A 10,395-nucleotide genomic window follows, 5' to 3' on the forward strand; every position below is an offset into this window, starting at 1 on the left:
TAAAACCCACAATGCAAAGCGGCACATCTATATAACAGTCTAACAGTTTTCGGCCACAAATATACCTGTCCTAAACTTTATTATTATTTATAAGTGATCGATTTTTCTACACGTTTTTATTTGTTTCTTTTATCTTTTATAAGATTTTTTAATTGAGAAGAAAATATTAGTTCACATGGCAAGAATACCACAATAATGCGTGACGCGTGACCAATATTCGAAATTTTAATCATTTATCCGGCCCGTGGAGCTATTGATTTCCTCTCTGACTCATGTGAAGAAATAAAGAATATGGCTGCGACGAGATATCAAGACAAAGTAACAATTGTTACGGGTGGTAGCAAGGGCATTGGTGAAGGCATAGTTCGGGAGTTCGGTAAGAATTTATATCATTATGCGGTCAATCAAAATTATTAACAGCCTTTTAAAAGCCGTCATTCTTATATGGCTCAATAAATATGACTATCACGTTGATCGAGCAAGTTATCCTCCTATCAAAATAAACTCTTAACTATTTATAATAGCAATTAGCCTAGACTATAAATGTAGCTAACGTTAGAGCCCTATCTTGTTTGTAATGTTTATTTCGCTAGCGCCGGGATCGGAATCTAGTCTCTTACTCAATGTTTCTTTTGACTGCAAGGCTTCACGAGTAAATGCGTGACTTTCACATAGTTTCTTGTAAAATCCGATCGTGCGTGTCTCATCGTTACCAGAAGTTCCCAGGCTAAGATGTTTTGAATAATAAAGTGTAGCGTGAGTCGTTCAGCGTTAGCTGGCTTGCTATAGAGTGTCGTGTCACTGGATAGCAAGCCGTGACACTGGTGTCAGTTCGTGATTCTCAGGATTGTCCGGTGTCGGACGAGGCGTTTCAAGTGCACTGTAAAAGCAGAATCACAGAGCTACCCAAGCTGCCCATCTGTTAGCCTAGAAGTCACTTTATCTTAGTGTCAACCCCCAAGGTTAGGACTTTGTATACAAGTATATACTGATGGCCATTGAATGCCCTTTGTGAAATTTCAATTCCTCCTGCTCATCGCTAGCTACCCTCTCGTATCTCCGAATTTAGTCTAGACTTTCTATTTTTCGACTAAGGGCAATATCCAGGCCTTGGGGGTGGGGTGAGGTGCGCCTGATGCGCAGTGTCCTGGGTTCTCGTCTCTTTATCGTGACCCCCCCCCCCCCCCCCCTACCCTATGATATTTCGAGGGATGCTACAACCATATAGTTAAAAAGTCTTTTTTTAACTTTTAATTACAAGAACGCCAGACCCTGCGTTTTTTCTCTCGAACCATATTGCCTTTTCTGAATATCTTATTCATTTTCAGTTAAAGCTGGCTCCAAAGTTGTGTTCTGTGCGAGAGGAGGTAAGCCACAGAGGTGTGTCTAGCTTTTAGCTTACCGCTGGTTTGACCGCGGGCTTTTTTTTTCGTCTGGGGGCGTGCTCCCCAGGGAAATGATTGAAATTTTGGATGCATAAATCCACTAGAAATTTTTGCTTTCGCTGCATCTGCGTTATACGGTGCATTGTTTGCGGTCATTTTTTTTCCGTTGTCTAATTTTAAATTAGACAATTCCGTCAAAATCCGCCGTCCTTCCCCCCTCTGAATCGCTTGTAGCTTCATCGGTTGAAGAAAAAGGTTGTTGCTAGGCATATCCACGAATGCTTACATAAGAATGTACAGGTCTTTTAATTATTTATATTACATTTCCTCTAGAGGTTGCCTTAAACAAACATACCATAAGAGAGATTTAAAAAACATTTTTAAGTGCTACCTTTCGTTTATTTTCACCAGTGGAAAGTGGTTTGCTGCTCGAGAACGAGTTGAATGCAAGTGGACCAGGGCAGGCTATGTTTATTCCATGTGATGTCTCCAAAGAGGGAGATCTAAAGGTTAGGGACCGAGAAATCTTGGGGGAGTAAAAATGGGGAAAGAAGAGGGGAAGGGTGGAACTAACAGGGCATACTTTGAAGTGGGAAAAAATTAATTGGATAAAAGTATGATATGGGGGTGTCGTGGGTATAACCATTGCCGCCCTTGCGCCAATGGTTACAAAGCTGTGCCTGAGTATTTTAATTTGTTTCGTGTCAGAGAAAGGCGAATCAGAGAAATGGAAAGAAATATATATTTTTTTAAATACTGTCCATGCTATATATCGACCTCATTTCCCAGTTTTCACAATCTTGATCTCTTGTTTTATTCCAGGAGATTTGAAGCCATAGTATATGTGTAACTTTTTATTTCTTATTTTGTTAGAATGTGGTCGATAGGACGGTCGAGAAGTACGGGCGGTTAGACTGCTTGATAAACAACGCAGGCCGACGTAAGTGATGAGGATCTGAGGGTGCTTGAAAATTGTTGCGCCAGAATATCCCCTTAGGAGCAGAGCCGTAGCAGGCCACGTAAGATTAGGGTAAAATATTTAGGGTGTGGGGTGGGGGGCACAGCCACGCCTCTACTGGTGGTCATTTTCTTATGATTTTTGAAAATATGGCGGGGCACATGCCCCCAATTGGCGCAGCAGATATGAGAAAGTGTTTTCTGTGTTATAGACCCTTGTCATAAGAGCGTAGATGATACTTCCGTAAATGAGCTCCGAGATCTACTGGAAGTCAATTTAGTGAGCTACTTTCTAATGTGCAAGGTCGGTTTTACAATTATCTTCGCAAATACAACAAACACCCTAATAGAAAAGCCATATCACCTCCTTTCATAAAACCCAAATCATCAACACGCCATAATATAATATATATGCATAACATAAGAAACAATTTTCTGTGCACTGTGCCTAGTATTGTATGGAGTATTTACTTAAGTATTGAATGGAGTTACCCAGACTAGCTAGCGCCCCCACATTTTAAACGAAAGCCACCCCCCTCTTATCGTGTTCATGACGAATGGAATGCCATCTAAATACATAAGGAGCCTAGGGTTGTGACAGTGTGACCTTCATTCGGCAACCACCAAGATAGAATTTTAAGAAAATCAACAAATTCGGGTGTGAGACTTGAAAGAAAAACGAATTTATTGACATAAGCTTCAGGGGATAGGATGTCTTAAAGCGGTTTGCACAGGCTTTTCGTCGATATGTCAATCAGATAATGTTGTTTTTTTGATGTTGGTTTTATGATTATTGGTTAAATTCCTGACTTTCAAGATCAATCTATAGAGCGCGCCACACTCTGAATGGCGTTTTGATATTGTCTTACAATGCTTGTGATGTTACAGTTTGCTTTGCCGCATTTGCGCAAGACTCAAGGGAACATTATCAATCTGTCCAGCCTAGTGGCCCAAATTGGTCAGCCGGGTGCGACCCCTTACGTTGCTACCAAGGTTCGTAAGGAATAATCTTTAGACTCTGTAAGAGAAAAACTGAAGCCTACCTAAAATGAAACAGGGCATTTTGGCAACCGTTCAGAGCGTTGTTCTGTCTAGGAGTTGGGTGACTCCCCATCAGCCTGTTTGAGCGAGATGGATCAATGTACTTGAGAGGTAACCTTTCTTTCAGCTTTGCTGATGCTGTATTTGGAAGGTTGCATGGCAACGTGGTCGTGTCGGTTTTTCCCGGGAGCCCGGGACAAGGCCTTTTCAGTGGAGGCTCAGTAAAGTGTTGTGTTGACTCCTTATATTGAAATGCCTATTTGTTTTAGGGAGCTATAACATCGTTTACGAGGGCACTTGCTATAGATGAGGCGGAACACAATGTCAGGGTTAATAGGTATGATAACATTCCCTATTGTACCCCCACACCCGACTCCGCCCTCCTTTTACCCTTTGCCCACCGTTACACCACGTTATTGTCAAGTATATTTCATTGCCTACGACACCACCCCCCTTGTCAAATAAATATATTTCATCGCCTACGACACCACCCCCCTTGTCAAATAAATATATTTCATCGCCTACGACACCACCCCCTTGTCAAATACATATATTTCATCGCCTACGACACCACCCCCCTTGTGAAATAAATATATTTCATCGCCTACGACACCACCCCCCTTGTCAAATAAATATATTTCATTGCCTACGAAACCGACCCTCTTGTCAAATAAATATTTTTCATCGCTTACGATACCGACCCCCTTGTCAAATAAATATTTTTCATTGCCTACGATACCGACCCCCTTGTCAAATAAATATATTTCATCGCCTACGACACCACCCCCCTTGTGAAATAAATATACTTCATCGCCTACGACACCAACCCCCTTGTCAAATAAATATATTTCATTGCCTACGAAACCGACCCCCTTGTCAAATAAATATTTTTCATCGCCTACGAAACCGACCCTCTTGTCAAATAAATATTTTTCATCGCTTACGATACCGACCCCCTTGTCAAATAAATATTTTTCATTGCCTACGATACCGACCCCCTTGTCAAATAAATATATTTCATCGCCTACGACACCACCCCCCTTGTGAAATAAATATATTTCATCGCCTACGACACCAACCCCCTTGTCAAATAAATATATTTCATTGCCTACGAAACCGACCCCCTTGTCAAATAAATATTTTTCATCGCCTACGACACCACCCCCTTGTCAAATAAATATATTTCATTGCCTACGACACCAACCCCCTTGTCAAATAAATATATTTCATCGCCTACGACACCACCCCCCTTTTCAAATAAATATATTTCATCGCCTACGACACCACCTCCCTTTTCAAATAAATATATTTCATTGCCTACGACACCAACCCCCTTGTCAAATAAATATATTTCATTGCCTACGACACCAACCCCCTTGTCAAATAAATATATTTCATTGCCTACGACACCAACCCCCTTGTCAAATAAATATATTTCATTGCCTACGACACCACCCCCCTTGTCAAATAAATATATTTCATCGCCTACGACACCAACCCCCTTGTCAAATAAATATATTTCATTGCCTACGACACCAACCCCCTTGTCAAATAAATATATTTCATTGCCTACGACACCAACCCCCTTGTCAAATAAATATATTTCATTGCCTACGACACCAACCCCCTTGTCAAATAAATATATTTCATCGCCTACGACACCCCCCCCCCTTTTCAAATAAATATAGGATCCTCCCCTATTCTAGTATTGGAAGTCCTACCTCATGAGCTAAACCTAGCTTTGCCTTGAGTAAATAATATGATGACTGACTCGTTTGTTTAGTGTATCTCCTGGCAATGTCTGGACCCCCATGTGGGAGGACCTCGCAAAATCCTCAGGCGATGCAGCGAAAGCAATAAAAGACGGCAACGAGGCGCAGGTGTGAAAAGCAGTTCCTTGCTGCCAAAACTCCTTTAACTGTTTACTTTGCCTGTTTGCATGAAGTTCTAAGGATGGGTAGTCATTACCCCCTGTTCCTCTGAGACCTTGGGCGTCGCGAACAAGCGGAACCGAAAGACGTCTTATTTCTCGCTCTTTAAGATTGTAAAATCCCTTTCGTATTGCGCGTTTTCAGGGTCTCAAAGGCTCTCTGAGCGAACTCGTGAATGCAAATGTATTTTCCTTTTAATGATGTTTGTTTTCTATAGGTGTCATAAATTTTGCCCCTAGAATAAGGAACCCCTGGGATTTTTGTTATTCTGTCAATATCGACCTCAGAGCTTTCATTTATTTAACCGAAATTTCTAGGACATGAGAGTGACCCAGAAAATGGAAGTTCTCAAATTGTACAACTAAAATGGTTGTTTCCTCTTTGTGTTCAAATATAGGCAGAGATACCAACCATCGATAAAAATTCAGGAGATGGGATCTATATAAATGCTTGCCCCCTATAGATGTCCTTGTTTTGTGGAATATTTCAACAGCACCTTAAAAAAAACATTCTAAAAATGTTTAAAAGAAGCTTCTCTTTTTTTTTTTTTTTGCTATTTTATCTGACTCAATATGCAAGGTAAGAACTTGATAGCGAAGACTCGTTTGGCTATGACACGAAGGTCTTACCATGTTTAATCCCTATACCTAGTGAGTTTATTGAATTATAATTTCAATCTATTCGAAGATCAAAAAGAATAAAACACAACGTATGGAGTTCTATATTAGAGATATAGGACGAGAAAAGAAGGAAAAAATGCCGATTGAAAAAAAATGCTGCAAAAAGACGTGGGCTCCAAGAAAAAAAAAATATGTACTGCATAGCAGTACATGGGGGAAAAAAATCCTGCACATTCGATGGCGAAAAAAAAAAATTCTTGCAAACTCACCCCCCCCCCCCTCAAAAGTCAAATGGTCCGCCCCTTAACAGGAAATGGGAGACATGTTATTCCGAAAGTCAAGTAATACCCGCAAAATTGTGGTCGCTATTCAAATAATGCGAAAAGTACCTATAGCCAAATAGTGCATTAAGTTTTGGTTCGATTCTCATATTAAAATAATGCGAAAAGTTAAAACCAATAGTGCATTAAGTTTTAGTTCGATTATCAAATAGTTCGTAAAGTTTCAATAGGTTATTCAAATAATGCGAAAAGTTTTTATTCGAATATCAAATAATGCGTATAAAAGTTTTAATTCGTAAGTAATTTCAGTCGTGACACGCAACATTAATTTTGTTCCTAAAAACGCGCCATACTTTCGATGCATTAAACAATCTGTTTCTACTCGTGAAAACTATACTGAACTAGCCTTCTCTTCGTAATATCGTTCTTTCGTTTTTTTTTTTTTTTTGCAGTGGCTAAGGTCCTCGATAGACTGAATAGCCGACCGTTATGAATTTTAATTTAAAAATTGTCGACCTTGAGAACTTGAGAACTGTCGACATTATATAAGCAGCATATTGTAGAAAATTCCTGTGTCATTAAAATTGCGATATCCAGTGTACATAGACGACGGAAAACATTCAATACCGACAACAAAGCTCAATTCACAGTTGCTTGCCCTTTCTCAACAAATATAGAATAATTTGAACTCATTAGGTCAACAATTTACTGGGTTATTTCAATAAATTAAAAACTGTCGGGCATTTAGTCCATTGAGGACCTTTCCCGACTGTCGGGCATATAGCCACTGCGTTCATTTGTACTTTACTTTTCCATTTCGATGATCCGCTCAAATAATATAAAGCATTACAGTAGGCAGATCAATAAATACATTTTGGGAGAGATGCAAAATAATTTTGAAAAATATTTTGAAAATGTTGTTGTTTCTCTTGTTCCCAGCTACTCGGCCGTATGGGGACGCTGGAGGAGTCGGGCCAAGCTTGTCTGTACCTCGCTGCAGATGCGACTTTTACTACTGGCACTGACATGCTTCTATCAGGTGGAGCCGAACTGAATTATGGGAAAAAGACGAGAAGGTCGTAAACGAACTTTCAAGTACGCGAAAAAAAAAAAAAAAAAGCAGGAGGAGGAAATGTTGAGAAGACCCTTAGACGTATTTCCTTCCTTATTTTACGCACTACAATGTCCGGCACTTTACGGAGCCTTTAGAAGGGCCATGTGATTGTGCTCATTTTTTCGCACTACACTAAAATTTAAGAACATATTCAGCCTTAAAATGCTCCAACAATAAGATCGGCTCAGCCTCAACTGAAAATTAGACGTTTTTATAAAAAAAGAGTGTGTAATTTAGAAAATGTGCAAATAGCAGCTCTACGTTAAAGATACTGCGTCCGTATATAAAGATGTTTTTCAGTAGAGTTCAGTGTGAAAAAAAATAACAGAAAACGAAATCCATACATGCTCTCTAATTTAACCAGAAGGCAATGTCACTTTTCTTAATTGATGACTTTTCCGTCAGAAAAGACTTCCGCTAGAACATGTAAAATTAATTGAATTTTTTATTTCTGGATAACGCGTTTGTTATCGATGATTTTAATTAAAAAGTATTTTTTTTTTGGCGAAGGTCTTTAAAGAATCATGTAGAACATTGTCCTGGCTATATTAACCCGCTAATGTTTCTGTGGGGGTCTATTAGTGGGTGGAATGATATATTATTTGGTATGATAAAAAGAAAGAGGATTCCATTTCACACAATAGTCAAGTCAATTTTACATCCTTCTATCTGAGTAGAAACGCAGGTTACTGCAAAATAAAATTAATCCGCGAACTTTAATGTGACGCGCAGCGAAGCAAAGTTGAGGAGACGAATATTAATGGTCATATCCTTTATTTTTTTTTTCTCTTTGACAGGGGAACAAAATAATGTCTTCTTTTATAGCCAGCATTGTTGCATGTCAACCAAAATAAATAATCGTTTTCGAAATCGTTTCCTAAATTCGAGTATTCTTATTCGATACAAACCCTTCTGAGCGTGAAACCAAACCGCGTGGTTATTGGCTAATCTGTTGGCGAAACAAAAGAAACCACCTTTCATATAATGGTTCTTGATATTTTGGGCAAACGTAGGAAAACAGTAATTGATCGGTATAGTGGCAAAAAATATTGCTTGCCGGCAAAGCGTATTCTTAATTTCTAATGTGATTCTGCAGCTGCCAGTTATACAGCAGGAAGGTGATAAATGTTAATAATGTTTTTCCTTATCGGAGATGGAGATAAAAATTCGGACAAAAGGCATTGAAATTAAACCTATCTAATTTCGGGTAAAATTGCGGTTTGTTCTTTGTTTGCCCTCTACGCATTCGTTTTACATCTGTCCGTGAGTTTCGCTTCTCTTACGATAGAAAAGATAGTATTTGAAAGCACAAACTCACGAAACAGTCGATGCACGACGGATAGCTGACCTCATACAGTGCAACTTAAATAAACAAACAAGGGGAAACCCTTCTTTACAAAGAGGGGTTTTTATTGAGCGCAAGGGCCGTGTAAAATTTCAGTTTTGACTGTCGTGTGATTTGCGTCTATGATAATTATACTGTTCGCTTTTTTCGTGGTTAAAGGCTCACCCAAGTTTCCAAGTGTTTTTGCTTCAATGTCTCTTTCCTCGATGCTCCCCAATGTCGATTCCGCAATAGACGGCGAACGTTCTGATCTCTCTTTACATGCCTCTAATAGCGGGCCCGAATAATACAGAATAAATGTCTGCGCTGCTGACATAAACGAAAGTGCAAAGCTTAGCAAAATAAAAGTGTATTTATACCAATCTTTGATAGTATCGAGGCAGCCATTTTTGTGGATAAACTGGCCGATTTCTGAGGTTGTTGTAGCGTCTCTCACTCCTAGAGTGCATCTGCTACCGGAAATGTCAAGTTTGCAGCACGAAGCAGGGACGCTGCAACGAGAATAACCATTAGATTTACAGGAGTAATAGGGGTTTAATTCCCAATCATTATAGTCTTTAAATCCGCAGCATTTGAGGTTTTTCTGAATACTGTCAAGATCGTCCCTTATCGAATCATCTTGATAGTTCAGGATAAACACACTCCAGTTGACTATCTCCCGAGTGTCCGTAGGAACTCGACTCGACTGAATAATACCAAAGACCATAACTATAATTTCAAATGTAATGAATATGACAAACGAACTGCGATAAAATCGTAGTTGTTTTATCGAGGGTTTTCTGGAGCAACCGAGCGTACAAAGTATGAACGACGCAGCTCCGAAGATAACAACTGTTAGTGAAATTGCAAGTGTGCTATTACTCAGGCGATTTTCCAAACGCACTAAGATCTCCATTACGAATGAGAAAATTCCAAACGTCGTTATTCCCAAACTTGTCAGCCAGAGAAATCCATTGCAAATAGAAAACGCTGTTTTGGAGTTTTTCCATAATGTTTCCTTAGCATCGTTACATGCGTCGAATTCTGCAATATTGCCTTCATGGTTTGGAATATCGGATTTAAGTTCGGAAAATCCTTTGATATCTTCCCTACCCGCCGTATCTGGCTCCTCGAAGCTGTAGGTAAGTAGTGCACACATTATCCTTGTCGTCGATTAGATAGCTTTGTTCAGCTAAGCACCTTCGCTTCGCCAGAATCAAGCGACAGTGGCCTTCCAAGTGACAGTGTCTAACCCCTCGACACCTTACGTGACGCAGTGTAGCACAATACACTCATTTTAATTTTGTTTACAATATTGAACTCGCACTTCATACATTGCCGTGGGGTTTCAAAAGGTCACCCTTTAAAGGGCCCTACTGGGTTTGTACCAAAACATAACCCAGACGTTCACTCAGAGAAACCAGACGTGTGTATATTGTATGGCACTTTTTGCATGGGGGGCATATATTCAAGGACTGTATAGGAAATTATATACCTGGCACGTGTGGATAGTGCGTAGGGCTTAATGTTAAACCGCAGTACTTTATGATTTGTTGACACAACAGACTGATACGACTATTGAAGTTTAGCATTACTCTTGGACAATAAATCTTTGAAACGTGTTGTCCTTTCTTAAAGGAAGAACTTCTTGTAGTTTAATCACACGCGACAGAGGGAAGACTTGCCGCATTTGCACTAAAATTAAGAATTGGCGTTTGAAGAGCTCACACGGTGAGTTATTG

General features: G+C 39.7%; 2 protein-coding genes across 3 annotated transcripts; one reads left to right on the plus strand and one right to left on the minus strand.

The window, feature by feature from the left end:
- Nucleotides 1–38: 38 nt before the first annotated feature.
- Nucleotides 39–8,199, plus strand: LOC5507030 (17-beta-hydroxysteroid dehydrogenase 14). Of its 2 annotated transcripts, XM_048725026.1 has the most exons (9): nt 40–376; nt 1,329–1,367; nt 1,797–1,894; nt 2,259–2,325; nt 2,555–2,646; nt 3,231–3,335; nt 3,653–3,720; nt 5,167–5,263; nt 7,155–8,199. In XM_048725026.1, the coding sequence occupies exons 1-9, from the start codon at nt 292–294 to the stop codon at nt 7,296–7,298; spliced, it is 795 nt and encodes a 264-aa protein (XP_048580983.1). In that variant the 5' UTR covers nt 40–291; the 3' UTR covers nt 7,299–8,199. The 2 variants fall into 2 exon arrangements, with proteins under 2 accessions (XP_048580984.1, XP_048580983.1); XM_048725027.1 differs by lacking the exon at nt 5,167–5,263 and having other exon boundaries at nt 39–376.
- LOC116621087 (tetraspanin-33) lies at nt 8,087–10,386 on the minus strand. The gene has a single exon (XM_032386956.2). The coding sequence runs from the start codon at nt 9,810–9,812 to the stop codon at nt 8,739–8,741; it is 1,074 nt and encodes a 357-aa protein (XP_032242847.2). The 5' UTR covers nt 9,813–10,386; the 3' UTR covers nt 8,087–8,738.
- Between the last annotated feature and the right edge of the window lie 9 nt (nt 10,387–10,395).

This window comes from Nematostella vectensis, chromosome 3 (assembly GCF_932526225.1).
Source record: "Nematostella vectensis chromosome 3, jaNemVect1.1, whole genome shotgun sequence".
Classification (NCBI taxonomy): domain Eukaryota; kingdom Metazoa; phylum Cnidaria; class Anthozoa; order Actiniaria; family Edwardsiidae; genus Nematostella; species Nematostella vectensis.

What these genes read in the sequence shown, in the direction of transcription:
- LOC5507030 (XM_048725026.1), top strand. Translation starts at nt 292, where the DNA reads ATGGCTGCGACGAGATATCAAGACAAAGTAACAATTGTTACGGGTGGT. An exon ending in AGGCATAGTTCGGGAGTTCG is followed by an intron (nt 377 to 1,328) that starts GTAAGAATTTAT and finishes ATTCATTTTCAG; the next exon opens with TTAAAGCTGGCTCCAAAGTT. An exon ending in TGTGTTCTGTGCGAGAGGAG is followed by an intron (nt 1,368 to 1,796) that starts GTAAGCCACAGA and finishes TATTTTCACCAG; the next exon opens with TGGAAAGTGGTTTGCTGCTC.
- LOC116621087 (XM_032386956.2), bottom strand. Translation starts at nt 9,812, where the DNA reads ATGTGTGCACTACTTACCTACAGCTTCGAGGAGCCAGATACGGCGGGT.